General features: G+C 41.4%; 1 protein-coding gene across 4 annotated transcripts in view; it reads right to left on the bottom strand.

Moving 5' to 3' along the window:
- Positions 1 to 19799, bottom strand: part of znf462 (zinc finger protein 462) — a 43201-nt gene that overhangs the window by 5906 nt on the left and 17496 nt on the right. For 3 of the 4 annotated variants that reach the window (XM_035390843.1, XM_035390845.1, XM_035390844.1), the window contains exons 2-9: positions 13799 to 14064; positions 7989 to 13381; positions 7480 to 7617; positions 5513 to 5871; positions 4731 to 4849; positions 2920 to 3111; positions 875 to 1124; positions 239 to 375 (exon numbers count right to left, since the gene is read on the bottom strand). In XM_035390843.1, coding sequence (XP_035246734.1) covers positions 239 to 375; positions 875 to 1124; positions 2920 to 3111; positions 4731 to 4849; positions 5513 to 5871; positions 7480 to 7617; positions 7989 to 13381; positions 13799 to 14030 — 6820 coding nt within the window. In that variant the 5' untranslated portion in view covers positions 14031 to 14064. The remainder of the gene's footprint in view (positions 1 to 238; positions 376 to 874; positions 1125 to 2919; positions 3112 to 4730; positions 4850 to 5512; positions 5872 to 7479; positions 7618 to 7988; positions 13382 to 13798; positions 14065 to 19799) is intronic. The other variant, XM_035390846.1, reaches the window with a different exon arrangement.

Genomic DNA, 19799 nt, shown 5'->3' with positions numbered 1-19799 from the left:
TGACAGATCAGCACATTTATTTGGGGTTACGAGAAGAGCGTCATCCTTGTTCATTTGTGTAAGCTTCCACATTGTGGGAAAAAAAAGTCTTCCATGAATGAAATTCATGTTCTACAGGCATGAAAAGTGTAGTCGAAAGAGAATAAAATCACCTAAAAAACACATTGCTCACAGAATCAGCAAAGGCATACAGAGAATATAATATGTTATTCCATACTGAAGAAAATTGGTGACCTACCACGATGCAGGACAATGTGGTCGATCATATTGCTCTTGTACTTGGTGTGGTAGAGACAGAGGGGGCAGCGCAAATCTTTGGGGCCTTCCTCAGGGGTGCTGACATGTCCTGCTTCCACGTGCATGGTGAACGCTGACCTGACAAAGGTACACAGGGGCACTGACCTTAAGATACCGGACTAGAGCAAAGAGGTAATGTGAACTGACTGTATTCACATGGTTTGCCACAGACAGACCCAAGAGTTTAGGTTAAAATACACAGCTGTCCCCCACTTTAAAAATTTCATGACGCTTTATTTTGCTAAGGAGGACAACAAGTCAGTTCAGCTCCCGGTAGCATATAAAAATGCTAAATACGAAAGTTTTTCCTCATTGCATGTTCAATAAATAAACAGTTACACTGCATCCAGGGATGTATCCAGGGCTGAGCTGCACAACCTGGAAACCCAGTGTCTGCAGGTGCTCTTTGCATCCCAGCATTTAACCACTTAAGTCTAATAATGTCCTGATTGGACCAATTTAGCTGTCTTCCCAAGGATTCCCCACGTCCCTAGTGTGCTCACGATTTAATGAAAGCTGGGAAAGCAGCTGGGTTGGAGGTTAACCAGTAGTGCCCTCGGGACTAGCATTTTCTTACTTGTAACATGTGAAGAACGAACAGTCCTTGCACTTGAAGAGCTTCTTGCCACCGTGGCGGTCTCGATAGTGTCTGCGCAGACTCTGCATGTACCCAGAGCTGAACTCGCAGAATTCACAGGTGAGAGTGCCGTCCAATCGAGGCTCAACCCCGGACAGATCAGGGGGGCTGGAGGTGGCCTGGCTCCGTGACGCCAGCTGATAGTGACTAAGCTGCTGCTGAACATCTGGGGGCTCCAAGTAGGCTGGTTCTGAAGCGAGATGGACAGCAGAGTGAAAAAAAACACCTTTACACGCCAACAACAGGCCCTGAAAATCTACCAAATCTGCCTTACCTTTTCCATTTACCCTGGATTTTGAATATGAGGGAAGAAACTGTTGCTCCCCAGCCCTTTGCAGTGCTTATTCTGCCCTCCCTACACAGGGTATTTCAAAAAGGACTGTATGTCCTGTGTGCCCTGGTTCCTCTTATACTATAAGGAATGGTAAGTAGTTGCCAAGTATCACCCACTCTTGTTCGTTTATGGGGCCATCAACTTGATGGGTAGAGCTTTTAATACACAATCTCCCCATCTGCTATATGCTTTTGATTATACCCACCTGTAGCGACAGAAATATGATGACTTATGATGTAGCCTTAATGATATTCTTGGTTACATACTGAACAAAAAATGAAGAAAGCCTGTAACATTTTGTTTCTGTTAGCAAAGTTTAATATGTCATAGAGCCTAGATCTGCTCTTCCGACTTCAACAGAAGAGCATAAAATGTCAAGAAGAACCAGTAGTAAGTTAGCACCTCATAAAAATGTGAAGGCAATCACTTGTCTACAACATTTTTTTAAATGTGCATCATGCACTTCATTTTCAGAGAGAAACTGTAATGGTGAAGTTAAACATAATCACTTAACTTTAATAGCACTGATATTTGATCTAAACTACCAGAGTAAGTCAGGACAAAATGGATCAAGACAGATGAAACAGTGTGCACAATAAATTTAAAGGACACTGATATATGTTACAAAAACATCTAATGGGGTCCAACTGTCAAAGAGCAATTAAACATGATGAACCCAAAAAGCAGCACTCCGTGGGGATCCTTAACGATTAGCAAAAAAAAGGACTGACCGTGGAAGAAGAGAGAAAGAGCCAAACAAAATAGAAAACAACACTTTAAAGCTCTTGGTCACTGATTGCACCCACTCCACATCCACTTATGACTGTTTGTGTCAAACTGGATACACTTGCCTAAGCTCTTCTGTTCCACTCTGCTGGCCGTACATACACTATATGACCAAAAGTATCTGGACACCCCTTGGTCTGGGGCTGTTTTTCATGGTTTGGGCTAGGCCCCATAGTTCCAGTGAAGACACATCCTAATGTTACAGCATACAATCACATTCTAGATGATTCTGTGTTTCCCCAATAGCTTGGGGAAGTCACTTTCCTGTTTCAGCATGACAATGCACCCGGGCACACAGCAAGGTCCACACTGAAATGGTTTTGTCGAGAACGGTACGAAAAAACTTGACTGGGCTGCACAGAACCCTGACCTCAACCCCATCCAACACCTTTGGGATAAATTGGAAAGACAACTGTGAGCCATGCATAATTGCCCAATCAGTGTCCAACCTCACTAATGCTCTTCTGGCTGAATAGAAGCAAATTCCTGCAGCAATGCTGCAACATCTAGTATAAAGCCTGCCCAGAAGAGTGGAGGTTGTTATAGCAGAAAAGGATGGACAAACTCCATATTAATGCCCATAATTTTGGATGAGATGTTGGATGTCAGGTGTCCACACACTTTTGGCCAACATTCAGGGTTATTGTACTACAACAGCATTAAATGTGTACTTCAGTACATTTAAGAAGCAGATATTTTTCAAGGATTTTTCAACAATAAGCCCAATATTTGACAGTATACACAATTCACAATTATATGAAAGAAATCAAACTGCTTGAAGACTGGCATAAAAATATGCGTCCCTGGTTTGTGGACAAAACTTGTGGAGTTTTCGTATCTCTTGTGAAACAATGGAGGCACTCACCATCTGATTCAGGGATTACAAGGGTCTGTTCACTGCCTGGGCCTGCCTTATGGGGGCGGAACAAGGCCTGGGTGGCAGCACGGAGTTTGGTGAGGGTGAGGGCCTCTCCATGGGCCTTCAGACAGTGTTCCTTCAGTTGGCTAATGGTCATGGTGGAGAAGGAGCAGGACGAGCACTTGTATGTGCTTTCACCTGGTAAACAGCATGGAAAAAAACACTCAAATCACCATTACAAAGATCTTTCTTTTTTTTTTTTGCTCTGTACAGTCAAAAGATCGCCCTAACATAATTGAGAATTAACTGCTTTAAAATGTTCCAAGTCCAGCAAGCTTTCAGAGACAAGGCACAAGCTTGTAGGGGGGGAAAAGGGTAGGGCAATTAATCACTTTGCACCAGTCTGCCCAATAATGAAAAAAACTCCATTCACATGTCAGGTTCTGTGGGCACTAATGTGCAGACATGGACTCAAAGGAGAGGTTTATACTTTGGAATATCTAAAACGATGTGACAAGGAACATGATGCTGAGTGAAGAATTTCATTGAAATCCTCTTCACTCCCAGAATTCAATAATTGCGAATTTGGTTGAATCCATTACCAAAAGGATAGTACATTGTTAAAAAAAAAACCACATTTTTACATGAATGCTTTTCCAATAACAACAGAACAACAGCCAACCCACATTTAAAAAAAATACAAATTCACTATGTATACTTTCTAAAAGGATAAAGCCAAATGACTCTGTACATGTAGTCATTTATTTTTGACTAAGGGAAATCCATTTATAAGCACATTGAGTATAGGATTATAAATGTACAATGTAGTGATGACAGTCCATAGGATTGAATTGTTCCAATTCAAATGCTGTTTATATACTCTGTATGTAACAATAAAGCACTCAGTGTCTAAAAATGACTTTCAGCTCAATCAAAACATTAAATATTTATAGAAAGAACAATCTATTAATGCCAAACAATAAATAAAATGTGAAGCATTTTAGTTTGAAATTTGTGTATCCTGGTATATAGTTAACCCAATATCTCACAGCTTTGCGTAAAATTTTCAGGCACAGAAGATCACAGGAAACAAATGCCTGCCAAGAAAAGCGTTCCTACTGCTGCCAAAGGATGTTACCTGCTTGAATTTTATGACAGTCTTAAAATGTATTAAAGTGAAGTCACTGAGGCTCAGACCGTCCCCCAGTCTACCCTCTCAGCGACACAAAAATCATGCAAAATAGAGACAGAAAAAAGCGAACTGGCAAGGCTGGTTTGGGCACTTCATAAACTTGAGGGAATTGTCTTTAACCAAAGACAGGTCTTATCAAAGAGTAAGGTTGTGATATGATTGTGTTCAAATCCCAAAATATGAGTGAAACTAATAATTCAAGTTTCTGTTTAGTTAGCAGGAGTGCAATGTTTGGCCATTGACAAAACTTCCATTCTTTAAATCAGTTGAGGATGAAATAAGGTGCGTGACTTTAATTCACATTTAACCTTCACATTTTCTGCAGCAGTGATGATGACAAAGAGAATCTCTAAAAGTGCTTGAAAAGGCAACGTTCCTTATGCTAGTTCTAGGATTATATCCTGCTCAGTTCACTGGTCAGTCCATAACTCAGGTTCTACAGTAATTTAGAAAAGAAAACTAAAATGTAATCCCAGACTTCCCCAATGAAATCTAACATACTGATGAAGTCAAAGCACATATGCAAATACACACCGTCGGATAAAATAACATCCCATTTTAATGGAGAGCATTGGCGTGCCAACTCAAGTAGGAGAGAAGTCTATCAAAGAGTATTTTTTTTTACCAGCATGAGCTTTGTACAGGTGACTCTTGAGGCGGCTCAGGTAAGCAGACTTGAAGGAACACAGCTTGCAACGGAAAGGCTTGTGATGACCATGGTGAGACTGAACATGACGATCCAGGCTGAGGAGAGACACGGGCAGAGTCAGACATTTTTTTTTTTAGTTCAGTTCCCCAGGAGAACTTTGTGACAATAAAGCAAAACACTTCAGTGACCTTCAAGCATGGCTTCACTTCATACTAGACCTGGAGAATCACACAGCGTGCAGGACATTGTTACACACAGGAATTTAATGCAGATATGAACTCAACAAAACTAATTTAGCTTCCCTCTGTCTCTCTCAGGCTATTTCTCTTTGTTTTGGACTTGCAGCTCTAGAATACATTTGAGTTTTTACAATAGTCCCGTGGGTGGTATGACGGGACACTATTTTGTTTCTAGGCCAGGGCACATCCAGTACAGTCAAGTTACACACGGGAGCTCAATAACTCAATATGGCCCAGGTCTGTCGACACTGCAAAAGATAAATTATTCCATCAAAATGTCTGAAAGTCTCACTGGAGTTAACTAATAGCAGCATTTTGTTATAAAGAATTGTATGCAGTTGAATAAAAGCGGAAATTATTCAGATAGTAAGAATACAACACAGGTACTGAAGGCAAAGAAAACTGTAATTAACTCTGGACAGAGGCTGTTAGGAGCAGCACACAAGAAATTAAAATAAAGATAATGAAGTGCATCTTCTGGGCAGACACAGTACCCAAAAAGACAGCACCCCTCCTTACTTGTGTCTGAAGGCAGATGCAAACTGGCAGTACTGACAGCTGTACTTGTCCTCGCGAGTGAAAAGGGCCATAGCAGAGTGGCTCCTCTCGTGTGAGCGCAGGCCCTGCATCGACATGAAGACGCGGTCACACTGGCCACAGGGATGCCCCCCCACCAGCCTCTCCTTCATCTCCACCACCTCCTCGGGCCCTTTCTCCACCTCCGCTGTCTCCATGGCGACAGGAGACGGGGTGACAGAGGCCTGAGCGAGCTCTGAAATGATCTCCACGGGGCCAGGTTCCACAGCGACCACATCTGCTTCATCCCCATTAGCCTTGCCTTCCACTGGGAGAGGAACTGGCATCTCTGTTACTTCCTGCTATGAGAATAGAAAGAAAAAATAACCTGTTAGACAAACATGAATATTGTTGTTTAATCAAGACAAACCTAAAAACAAAAATGGATGCTTGTGTTTAAGACTTGATATGCTATAGTTTTCATCCATTTGACCATGAACATGAATTCCTACATTGAAAATAGAAAAGAAAAAAGAAGTTTCATCTGCATATGCTCAAATAGCCAATAATATGCTTGTTTCAGATGAAGCTGCCCTTTGATTTGCTACAAGGCACAAACCTAGACCTTCAGCCCTTGCCTGGAGTTGATTATCCACACATTAGCCTTACTGAGGCCCCAACCAACTCAAGAACAACCTCCTTGCTCTTTGTCTTAGGAGGAAATACATCAAATGCCTTCAGCACAAAGTGAGTCCTGTGCTGCTCTGAGACAACAAACCTGCTTTTTATGGTTTAAAAGAAACTTGACATTTCTGAAAAAGTGCCTGACCCTGCAGTTGATAGGACCGTAAATAAGATATATAATGGCTTTCAGAGAAATCACCAGACTTGCATCGGCAGTCCTAAGGGTAGACGGCAATTCTTTCCAATGTTTTTAGGAGGCTCAACATTGACTGATACAAAAAAATCATAAAATCCAACACACACATGTGCACACAGACAGGCAAGGATGTGCATACACATACACACACATCTCTACATTGCTGGCAGTAAATATATAAATAGCCCAGTTACAACATAATTTATCAAAATGCTTATATGCAGAGATGATGCACTATACCACAGTGGTTTTCAGAGTACTTGCAGCCTACTCTGTCTTGTCCTAAGAAGCAGCCACTGCCTTTATAAAGAAGCTTCAAGATTGCCATCTAATGTATTGAAATGTCTGGCTTGGCCTACAGAAACAGCCCTTCATTTGGCTTCCGTTTCAGCTGAGACACTAAATCCTTTGGCTCGCTTCTCGCTGCCAGGTCCCTGGCACCCTCAATGGAATACTAATGTTGAAAGTGTTACCCACTGCCCTCAAAGCTGTGCTTTCTTCTGCCCTTGCAATAGGACTACCACAATTTGCTCCAGAGAAGTTAAAAGACTGTCTAACCAGGGCCTCTGTTGCAATAAACAAACCAGGAAACAGAACACCAGCCCATTATAAAGGCCTCTTCAGAGACAGGTTTTCTAAAAGCTAGAACTCAAACGTCAAGACATAACCAAAGTGGAAGAAAAAAGAAAAAAAAAATTAGATGGCTGAAAAAGCCAAACCAGCTAAAGCAGCAGCTGAAAAAAACAACAAAAAAATGACACAGCAAAGGTATTCGCACTTTAAGTTTGAAGTTTTTTCTTAATATTTACATAAAAATCCCAAGGTCATTTTAATTCTTTGAACAAATTATTGATTGAATGATTCAGTATAATAATAATAATAATAATAATAGTACAACTTCCAATTACATCCAGTGGTTTAGGTACAGTGTGTCCAATGTGTTTTCCAAAAAAAAAAAGCAGCAGCAACCACAATCAAAAAGGTATTGGGAATGTCTCAATACCCTCTCTGTGCACTACGCTCAATTTGAAGCTGTATTTAAACTGCCATCACACTGACAGCCCTCATGACAGGGAAATGTTTGGCTTACCTTCACGTGTCCTGCCTTGACCTCTCCATACTGGACGTGTTTCCGCAGGTGATTACATATTGCTCTCAAAGTTTGGTGGACCTCCACACAGAAATTACACCTATAGCCAATGGGGGTTTTGTCTGCATGGTTGTCAACCTGAAAGGGAAGAACACTAGTGGTATCACAGGTTGAAGGCCCATAAATTAAATATGAAACTAAATACAATCCCACAAAAAATAAAAAATTCTTTCTGGAGAATTTGCTTGCAAGGGGATATCACTGACATTTTAAAAGCAAAAAACACTTTTTACCGCATCATAAGCTGCTCACGCTCAAAACGCCTCAGTGCTTTCATTTTTGAAGGCTCAATTTTGAGATACAAATAAAACTAAGTCCAGACACGAGGGGTGGAAGCTACTGAGGGAAGGCTAGACATCACATTTTTTATAACTTATCAAAGGTTTTAGACTGCTATTACCCATTTCAGCTTGAGAACAAATATGAATCAATTCACTGAAATCACCCACCTTCTCCAGCTTGATCTCTGGAGGTTCATTTCCCTTTTGCTTGCTCAGGAGCTGTTTTCTCCTCTCCTGACGCATCGCCCGCTTCTGGAACTCCTCATTGTGGTTAATGAGGTGGGTGCTGAGATCGGGGAGGCCCAGGAACTTGAAGTCACAGTGAGCACACTGGTAGTAGTCGATATCATCCTGTGTAGGACTCACAAGGGTACTGAAGTCCCGCTTCAGGTCCTTGCAGTGGTAATCTGTATAGTGCATGCACAGCAGTTCTACAGTGTTGAAGGACAGCTTGAAGCACTTCAAACATTTGAATGGCAGTCTCTCTCCATCCTTCTCCTGCTCTACTTCTGACTGATCTTCCAATAGTTTCTTCTCGTCAACAGCAATTGGGTTTTCAGGCTCCTTGGCATAGACCACTGTGAAGTAGCGCCCCAACTTGCTGGAATTCTGCCTCTTGGGAAAGACTCCTGGATGGCGTTTGATGTAATGTGAGACGATGCTCTTCTTGCTGAAAGCTTGGAAGGAACAGAGAGAGCACCTTCTCCTTTCTACAGCCAGTCTCAGCTCCTCACTCAGTTCTGGCCCTTCTACCTGAGGAGACACAGGCACTACAACCTTGTTTGGCTTATCAGTAATGGATTTAGAAGCTGCCAAGCAGTGAGTGTAGTAAGCATCAATATCATGACGCTTTTGGTAGTGGGCTGCCAGACCTTTGCGAATAGGATTTGTATAGGAACACAGAGCACACTTGAAAACATTGTTCTTACCCTCAGGTTGAGCTCTGACATTGTTGTGCTTGATGCGGTAGTGGCGAGCTATACCTTTTCTGGTGGAGCAGAAGTACTTACAAAGCTGACACCTGAACACAGAGTGCTTTGCTCCTTTGTCAACAGGGAACTGTGAGAGTGCTAGCTGAAAGTCACTCACGTCTTGCGCTTCTGCCACACTCGTGCCACTGCATTCAGCAACTGCGTCATCTTTATTGGCAGGAAATGTGATAGTAGTTTTGAACATGTCTGACGCTGGCTGATTATGGTAATTCTCATAGTGAATTCTCAGCTTCTCTAAGGTTCCATGACTATATGGACACATTTTGCATCTGTAGGCACCATAACCCTGTCTTTGCGATTTGGACTTTTCATCACCTTCATTAATGTCCTTGATTTGCTCAATATCATCTGCAAAATCCTCAGCAGTGACTTTGACTAGTGGATGCCTCTTCTGGTAATGAGTGAGAACCCCATGGATTCGCGAGTTCACATAAGGACAATGCCGACACTTGTAAACTGAGCTAGGGTTGATGTCAGCTTCTTGTGCAAAGTCAGCAGCTTTGACTTTCATCCCTGGATGCTTCTTGCCATAATGGGTCAAGAGCCCATGAAGGCTATTATATTCAGACAGACACACAGTGCACTGGTATGTGTTGTTTGCAATTGAGGTGCTAGCGAATGAGAGATGAGGAGGGGCCATTTCTTCAGATGATCTTCGAGCATCAAATGAGTCCTCATCGTGCTCAGGATGATGACTATTGAGGGTACTGGACAGAGTGACATGTCCTTTAGAAACTACTGTCCGTGATTTATTTGATGAACGGTTACCTTTGATTATGTCCAATAGCACAGACTCATCCCCTTTGATAGCCCAAGGATGAACAGCTTGATAGTGGTTAGTGATATCCCAGATGGAGCAAGCCTCAAAGGCACAATCTCTGCATTGGTAGTGCTTAGTGTCTGAATTTCCTGCCTGCTTGGAAGAGGTGTCTGGACCAGCCCACAACTTACTAGCCATGTAGGTGTAGTCAACATTGTGCTCTGGGTGACGTCTTTGGTAATGCATGAGTAGTCCATTTGGTTCTGCATGCGAGTAGATGCACCACTCACAGTGATATCCAGCCTCAAGAATTCCATCTTGATAAGCCCAGTGCAAGATGGTCATAGCAGTGGCCTTCACGGTAGGATGATCCTTCTTCAGGTGCTTCTTCATAGCATAGACATATGGAGATGAGTAAGAGCAATGCCTGCACTTCAAAGACCGAAGAGCCCTCGTCTTATCGGTCTCAGAGACAGTGGCAGTGACAGACAGGTTGCCAGACTGAATCATTTGGGCCCGCTCTCGTTGGCTACGTACGACAGCAGTGTGTCTGCGGACCAGATCAGCATTCACCTTCACGTCTCTGTGCTTCTTCTGGTAATGTATTAGCACTCCTTTCACAGTGCGATTACCATAGTCACAGTGCTGACAAAAGAACAGCATCTCAGCCTCCCCCTTTTCCCCACAAGGTCTGGGGTGGGCAGTGCTAGAAGCATCCAGTCCATTGTTGCTGAATTGTTTTAAGAACTGCTTCGGCGGTGCAATCTGTAACTCATCCATTAGTTTCATCAAGGCAGGAGTAGGAGGGGCGTGTTTGATATATTTTGCGGTCACCTTTATTTCTGGATGCCTCTTTTGGTAATGGACAAGTACACCAACTACAGAGCGGTTGCTGTAGACACAATGTTTGCAGTAGTATATTTCTGCATCTGCTCCCAAAGGATTGACATTAGATGTCTTTTGAGTACTGGGTGTGTTCACGTTATAGGTAGTGTTACTTGAAGTCTGAGACCTATCAACAGAGATCACCCTCATGGTTTTCTGAATACGGAAATATGACGCTTTTTGCTCTGGGTGCTTTTTCTGATAATGAACCAGAACTGAGTGCATGTTAGGGCTGGCAAAGGAGCAGATGTCACAGTCATAGACTACAACATTGTTAACCGTGGTTTCTTTGCCAGCTTCTGACTCTGTGCCGGACTCTTGTGTCTTGGAGTGCGTTTTGTGAATTGGACTTGAATGAGCTGATGACCTGGGAACAGGGGTGGAAGCTGAAAAAGTTTTAGGTCCAGAGTTTAAAATCTCTCTCAGTGTTTGGGATTCTGTGCCCTTTTGAGGTGTTTCAACCACATAACTGGAGAATATCATAGCATTGTTTATTTTCACTGTTGGATGCATTCTTTGGTAATGTGGCATCAAGCTCCGCACATTCGGGCTGGTATAGGAGCAGAAACGGCACCTGTAAACCAAATCAGGTTGGTTGAAGTTCAGCGCGTTAATGGCTTCAGGGTGATGTTCCATGTAGTGTTGATTCAAGTCATCAAAAGTGCTGCATTCAATATAGCACTCCAAGCAACGGAAGACAGCGCTCTGATCTTCTGGATCCAAGATGTATCTAAAGCTGAACTTGATGTAAGGGTGCATTCTCTGATAATGTGTGCTTACACTGCGTGCTGACTTATTCTGGTATTCACAATGTTTACAGTAAAAAAGTATGCCGGAATCCTCATTGTAATCAAGGTTCTCCTGAAAAGCATCTCTGCTGTCTTGGCTACCTCTATCATGAAGATCTTTGGGCTCAACAGGGGCACCATAATCATTTTCATTGTCCTCATCATCTGAGATACTTAGCTGGATGGGAATATTCCTTGTGCTAAATTTTGACTGAAGGCTGTGCTTCTTTTTTCCACTGGTGCATTCCTCTGGTAAATGATGTCTGTCATAGGAGTAGCTCTGATTTTTTATCTGACGTTCACTTTCTGCATCATCATCATCTTCATCCATGAAAATTTCAATATTATCATCCTCCTCTTCATCATCATCCATCTCCTCCAGGTTGATTATTGCATCCTCCTGCCGCTTGCTTTGACTGATTTTACTCTGTAGATTGTTGGCAATTTCATCTATTCTGGTTCTCTTCTTTACTGGAGACAGGTCCAAAGGTAAGTCATTGATGGACTTTCTTGCCGTTTTGTTGATCAAGTGCTTTTTGGATGAAAATCCAAGAATTGATGTCTGGGTTTTTTTAACATAATTTGGAGAATTATATGTTTCGGATTCAGAATCTTGCTGTTCGTTTGATGATCCCTCATGACTAGTGGCTTGCATGTTGTCACAGTAAGAATGCTTGTGTTGTTGGTGGACGCGCAGACCTTTGAGTGTGGTTGTTGAAAAGCTACAAATCGTACATCGGTGAGGATTCTGTTGTGTTGTTTCATTTACTGGGCTGGACTTTTTCCCATTGATTTTGGAGCCATTATTTCCTCCATTTACTGGACCCTCAATGCGAACACCTGGGCTTTCATTTTTTAAGTCAGTAGTGTCCCACTCTGAGGATGACCCCATGTGACATTGCTTGTGGGTACCTAACTTTAGCAGACTGGTACAGATGAAAGGACATTCATCACATTTATATACAGTGGTCTTGCCAGACAAGTGGATGTTTTCAATATGACGAGAGATGCTCCGCCGATGCATGGTAAGGAAGGAGCAAAACGGGCACTGGAATCTATTCATGTACCTCCTGAATGGTATCCCTTTCGTCTCCAGCATTTTATTATCCTCTTCAGACAACAGCTGTTTAACAGAACCTTCAGTTGAGTTTGGATCATTGGGATCACCTTCATCTCCAATTTCATCATCTGAGCTGCTTCCAGAATCATTGAGGATGATGTCTTCATCCACAGCAGAGTTGGACACATCTGACATCACAAAACTTGACCTTTCAGACAAAATGGAGGAGCCTGTACTGTTTGGAATCTTGGACTTCATTTGCGTATACTCATAAGATAAAATCTTGCTTGTTTGTCCAGAGGTGGATGTGAGCATTGTATTTCCGGAGGATCCCTTGAAATTGGAGGTGTTAGCTGTGGAACCTTCACTGCCACTCAAGTTATTGGGCATTAAGTTGGAGTTGGGTGTTCTTGGTGAAGCAGGTGAGTGTGGTTTACAGGAACCCATACTCCCTTCTCCTTCATGCGGCTCCTGGATAGAGGAAAAGATCTTCACCATGTTGCGGTGCTTCTTCATCATGTGATCACACCAACGCTCTCGTCGAAGGGTCTGATAGCCACACCACTCACAGGAGAAGTTTCCCCTAGATTTGGTCAGAGGCTTAACCATGGATTCCAAGATACTACGCTCTACTACCTCCTCAGACAGATCGCCGCAAGATTCCTCAGAGAACAGGGCATTGGAACTAGATTCTGTGACAACCTCAGATGGGGACCCTGGAGAGTCTAACATGTGACCCTTGTGATACATTTTTTGGTGTTTTAAGATCCTGGCTCTACGTGGAGATTTATATGTGCAATACTGACAGGAGAACACTTTCCCGAAACCATCTTGTATCAGGACATTAAAGTTGGATGCCTGGGAAGTGGGTGAATTACTTTCAGTTATTGAAGCACCTCCCATAACACCATGAACTTTCTTTGTGTGTTCGCTGAGGAGGGATTTTGATCTGAAGTAGCGGATGCAGAACTTGCACTGGAAAAACTGGTTTGCAGGATTTGCAGACTGGTTGACTGTTTGGTTGTGAGTCATTTGGCTAGAACTGGAAAACTGTCCCGAGTCAATGGAATGAGGGCCTAAAAACAAAGAGAAAAATAATGGTTCAAAAGGCACAAGGATGATATTCAAAGCAAGTTTTAAAAAAACAATAAAAATTCAAGCAAAACAACAAAAAATATATGAAATTCAAAAGTATGCTACCAATCCAACGTGAAAAATAATTAAACTAAAAGATTTTTAACCATTTCCAAACATACAAAATGAATAAATAATGAATACCCTCTCATGTTTCATGTATGAGTTGCATCAGAAAAATGAATATGAAGAATAAATTCACACCTTTTTATTTAAAAAATCTCTGGATTGGACATTTGTGAAATTAAATTATAAAACATTTTGAAAATATAAGTAGCTCTACCCTATAAGTAGAATCTTCTCTCAGCACCCTTTTCAAATAATGAACATTACCAGTCACGCTATACAAGCCTTCATACCTGCTTGTTCATGTGGAGTGTCAAACTCATTGTTCAGAGTTGCCAGGTCTTCTTCATCCTCCTCCTCTGCCTGGCTGAGGGAGTTGAGGGAGTCAGACCTGGAGTGGCAGGGGGTCTTGTCTCCAACCTCCGTGGGCTGCAGGAAGGCTGTGTGGACATCCTGGATATGTGTCTTGAGGTCATCATAAGATTCTGCCCTGAAGTCACAGCCATCGCATTGTAGCACCTCCATTGCTGAGGTCTCCCCGGAAAATCAGGGGATACTGCTGTAAACAAGAAGGAACAAGAATTCACAAAATCAGGAGGGTACACATGGTACCATTATATCACAAAACAAAATGCCACAATAGGGAGTCTCATAAAATACATCACTGTGCAATACAAGGCATTCAAAGAAAAAATGAAGCTCTGGTGTTATAGCACGTTAACGGATATGATTGTTCCAAGAACAAAACAAAAAAATACTGAGGAGGGATTATAAATGGATTTGTTCCATTTTTATTACTTTAGGATAAGCCACAGCTGGACAGCACAGAGCATTTCCGTACTTACATCAGGCAATACTGTCAGATTGCATCAAGCCTTCTAAAATAAGATTTACTGAATCCACAGGGAGATGGAGAACACAAAGTGCTTCAAAGTTTCCACGAAAATATACAGGATTATGTGGTCATGATTTGAAGGTGGTATAATCTGGACCTATGACCTAAAGTACTATTGCATCTAATTGGCATTCTAAATAGGAAGTTGATGTCACCATTCCATTTTGCCACCAGTATTTGTTAGCCACCTTAAAGTCATTAATTTAATTTACCAAACTTCAATTTCATGCACAATATGTTGTGAAATATGGAATAATTTCTCAAAACACACTGCAGGTGCTATGGAGGTACAACAAACTCTTGTCAGCCTGGCCAGATTGGAATATACCACCCTTTTTGTGTCATTGTGCTAATGGAAACAACCCAGAGGAAAACAATCAGAATAAACATATTTGTTTTTGTATATAAATGACGTTATATCAGAACATAAGTATCAAGGCAGAAATCAACTCCCTGTCCATGTAGTAAAGTTATATCATTAGTAACTTTTCACATATTTTCTCACCCAGAGTTGCCTGTGACAAAGCCTAGTTCAGACCAAAATGTACATGTATAAAAAATAACAGCATGTAACCTCTTATCCATTCTTCTTTCCACAAAATTTCAGCCTAAATTAATTTAATGAGCAAGATCCACAAGAACATTAAAATGTTCTTGCTTATAAACCAACTGTTGTAGCTTATACTGACCCAGACCCATTGTACATGTTTCCAAAATTTACAATCTATCACTGTATTCGATTTAGTAGCCTATTTTATAATAAAATGACACATTCAGAAGAAAATGTATAGTATGCATGAGTCAAGAGGATTAACAGTTTATAAACTGTAATATATCCAGTAAAATGTAAATGGACTGCATTTATATAGCGCTTTTATCCAAAGCGCTTTACAATTGATGCCTCTCATTCACCAGAGCAGTTAGGGGTTAGGTGTCTTGCTCAAGGACACTTCGACACGCCCAGGGTGGGGTTTGAACCGGCAACCCTCCGACTGCCAGACAATCACTCTTATCTCCTGAGCTATGTCGCCCCCATAAAAATGTAGCCTATATAATGTATCCCTTTGAAAGGTAACTCATCAGAAGAAGTAACTGGCCCTTAGTTTATGAGCAAGGGGTTCTTTCACATTTGATTGTCTAGTTGGTCCGGCTCATTGTACTGTATGCTAGCAGCCTGACAAGTCACGCTAGCTTCAAAACAACCCTGTGGTCATGTACAATTAAACTTGATGACTGAAATACCAAATAATTAAAAAATACATTTTCAGTCAACAGGTAAAATAAGTACCTATGATTATGCGCAAGAAAGGTTCATGAGCTGTGTCATCTTTGAAACTGTATAGCTAGTCCATTTGACCATGGGACAAACACTGCTACTGTCCTGGAGGAGCCAGCTGCCTATTGTGCATCTGGGTCATGTTACAGCGCTATGAATGCCCCACCCTGATCTTCAACAGCTCATAGAAATTCAGAACAAGTTCTCATTTTGCTGCCAGGCGACATGTCATGGATTTCAAGAAAGAAAATAAAGTCTACCATCCCCCACCTTTGTTTTCTCTGTGTCAAACCATGTTAATGGGTGATATCTGTCATAGTTTCACCAGCTCACAGGGAAAAGCTCTGAGCTGCATGAATCCTGAGAGCTTCAGGGGCAGCCATTTTAGGAGACAGAGATGTTTGCTAAGGTGTCCAGGCTGCTTACAACATGGACCCACTGATCTGATCCTCATCACAGAAAATCAGTCACCAGAGAGTTGCTGACAGAAATCTATTTGCCAGATGTACCCAAGTCCTCTCCCTGCACAGCTCAGCAAACCTTGCATCTGCCAGCCTAGCGCACAATTTTCATACACTGGAACAATATATTTAATATTTTGGAACAGAAAAAGATATCACAGACATGTAGGGTAAGAGAAATGCTTCTTCAAACTGGGGAAAAATCGGAACTGCCAACTAAGCTCCACAAGGGGGTCTAAAAATGCAAAGCATGTCTGAACTTCCTTTTTCAGCACAGAAAACATCTGCAGCCTAGGGTGAAAGGAGGGGGGGGGGAATGCCAGCATGACCCAGCCACCTGGGAGACTTTCCTCCATAGCACATAGACAAAGCCATCTGACTCGGCTCCCCAGATTCCAAAGTCTACTGACATTTGTTAATCACCAACCGGTCTCTCTGCATCGGCAAGAGCTGCCAGCAGTCACACCCTCTACTTAAACTCGTCTGCAGCAGCTGCTGTTTGAAAGAAGGCCTTTGAATAAGCTAGCTTTAAGCTGATTAGGAGAACAGAGGTTTTGTCCTTAACCGTTGGTCCACCATCTCACATGCTTGGATGAGGATACTGATTACATTATATATGACCCAAGTATGGTTCATCTCTCCTCATTTAAAGGTGACCAATCATATTCAGAAACTTTGCGCAGATAAAATCCTTCTGAGAAACAAAACAAACCCAGTTCTTTCAGTCAAGGACAGGATTGTAGTCACCAGATTGTATTTGCTGGATTTATGTCCACCATTTTTGTCAGCTTTGGAAAAACATTTTTTTAAACAAAACTGATATGTTAATATTGAACTTGGACATACATTGACAGAGGACCGTGAGGTTGTGCAATAAGGGATTTTAGCACCAAATGGACATATCATTCCATGGCGCCATATCATTCCGTAAAGTGTAATTTTTCAACAATCATAACTCCAGTGCTGTTTGTTTGAGAGACAGAATATCAATGTTCCCAGATCCCTCGTTCAGACAAAGAACAATTTTAGGAAGGAGCCATATTGCATTTTGGGTTTTTGACTGAAGTCAGACTTGGTGAATCTAAAGCAAGGTTGATTATCGGTGGGATCAGGAAATGAATGAATAGGTTAATTTGTACCAATGTTGTTTTACATTCACAACACGAATGAGAGCAAATGGGTTGTTATTTAAAATTTTGTTTTCTGTGGGGGGGGGGGGGGGGGAGTGTATGCTGTACGTGCACACCACCATGAAAAATGACTTCATGGTGGTGTGCACCACAAATGCCTTATTTCCCAAAATGAGTGTGCAGCAGACCGTTTTTTATGTCATTTCCTGGGTGCCAACTGCAGGTTTCTCAGCTTAGTAATGAAAATTGGATTGCACTTGCATACTGCTTTTCTGCTTATGACCCCAAAGTCCTTTACAGCAAAGCAGACACTCACATCATCCACAGCCAATGTGTAGCACAGAGTGGGTGGTGCGCAGAGTTTTGTGCCAGAGCACTCACTACATATTAGCTAAGGTAGAGGAGGAGGGAATTATTGGGCCAATTAAACAGGAGGATAGTTAGATGACACGTTAGGAGCTAGGTTGTGCATTCAGCCAGAAAAACAGGTAAACCTCTTTCGCTTTTCTCTAAGTACAATGGGGTCTTTGATCACCACAGCAGACCTTAGTCTAATGCTCGAAAGACACAGATAGCACCAACATGACACCCAGAAGCAGTCTAGTTTTTCCAAGATGTCCCCCACCCAAATATCAAACAAACCCACACCTAATGAACTTTAGCTTTTTAGTAGAGTATAGGAGGGCCGATGACTAAACTAAATATAGACAGGTGCTTCGTTGCCTGCGGTGATAGTTTAGCATGCACCAAACTCCCCATAATGCTTCATAAATCCGCCTCTTTCTTCATGCAGCATAAAACACAGTTTCCAACTGCCCATATTAAACAATCCTACTATCAATGTAATTCCCTTTTCTCCTTATTCCTGGTCAAAGGCAGTCAATTAGTGCTGTTAAAATACAATTTGCTGATTATTGCTTCCTACTTGACTTGACTTTATTGATTTGATCACAACCTTATTACTAGAGAGCTAAACAGGGTCATTCCATCACAAATCAGCTACTATTTTCGGTGTCTCAGATTCAAACTAAGATAGAATGACATAACAAGCAGTTACAATTGACCATAAACATAATGCTGCTGGCTAAGCTACAGTATATTTGGTAGTGTCCAGGTGAAATGATATACCTGCTCACACTGATTTACTCATTGGTGTCCCTAAAGGTCATAAAGATCAAGGGGCTTTCAAAAGTCTGGGATGAAGTTGTGTACATCACTGAATACGTAATTGAGCACAATCGAGTCGTTCATAAAATTTTCATTCATTTAATTTTTATTTGCAGCAATATCACAGATTCATAATCAAAAACACAGCCAAATGTAACACTGAATTGAATTACTTTGCTGTTACATACAACTGTAAACCCAGCAAATAATTTAAATATATAGTGAATGTGTAAGGTGTAGTTAAAATCCATTTGCATTAAGGAGTTCATTAAGAACTGGAAGGTGTAATATACCACCTGGACACTGCAAAAATCACACTGTCCCTGGTGAAGTAAATCACAAAGGCTAATGGTGGCTTTGAAAGTGCTAAAAGTTCAAAGACTGAGATGGGCGAAAATGTCAACAATATCCTGGTCACTCCACAAAGCTGAATTGTACAACAGAGGCAAGCCTTACTGAAAGAAAACGAAATTCAAAATGAGGTTTGCTACAAAGAATTAGGCCTATATGATACTGTATTTTGACATTTTTGATCTAAATCCAAGTAACCTTGAGTAGTCCCTTCCTCTCATATCACTATATTTTGAATGTATAACAGTGTAGTTTCACTTTAACTGGGTGCCCTTTTCTGATGTGAGGTATGGGAATCGCTAAGTCGATGACATAACATATACTAGCTTAATTTGCTGTTTGTGTGCTCTACTTTGACTGTTATGTCTATCTATATATCTTTTTCAACATGTAACATCAAAAACAGATTACTTGTATGATAATTATAAATTATTTATTTTGCTGTGATGGATATAAAAAGACATTACTGTCTTGGCATCTATTTGTGGGCGCCTCCACAACATATTCACTTAATTTTTATAATTTTTATCGTAATTGCGCCATATCAAGTACTTTGGTATTGCTGACAAATGGTTGCCTCTGCATTAACAACAATAGCTAAATCTTCAGCCCCCTTATATCTGCACATTTGCACCGTGCAACTGTACCAATCCACCAATACCTGCCTATGTGTAAAGGTCCTTTGTCTCTCTTCGCAACAGCAAATATAAATCTGACCTTGCATCAGCTGCGTTTGTGCAATCAAGCCCACTAAAGTTGTTTTGCCAAATTAAATGCCCAGTTTTATATAATGCAGGCCAAGCAACACCAAAACAAATAGCCTATTAAAAATAATATTTAAAAACCATTCTTTCTACTGTGAAAAATTAGAAAGGATGGCATGAAGTGCCTTGATATAAAGTGTCCCACAATAGCACTGCGTTTGTTCTGTTGTGAGGTGACACTGGATGCCATTTTCCATTCTTGATGACTTAAGTACATGGCCTTGTATATCTTAATATAATTAGAAGTGCA

Source organism: Anguilla anguilla, chromosome 14 (assembly GCF_013347855.1).
Source record: "Anguilla anguilla isolate fAngAng1 chromosome 14, fAngAng1.pri, whole genome shotgun sequence".
NCBI lineage: Eukaryota > Metazoa > Chordata > Actinopteri > Anguilliformes > Anguillidae > Anguilla > Anguilla anguilla.
Note: the sequence above shows the minus strand (reverse complement) of the source record. Positions and strands in the feature narration are given on the sequence as shown.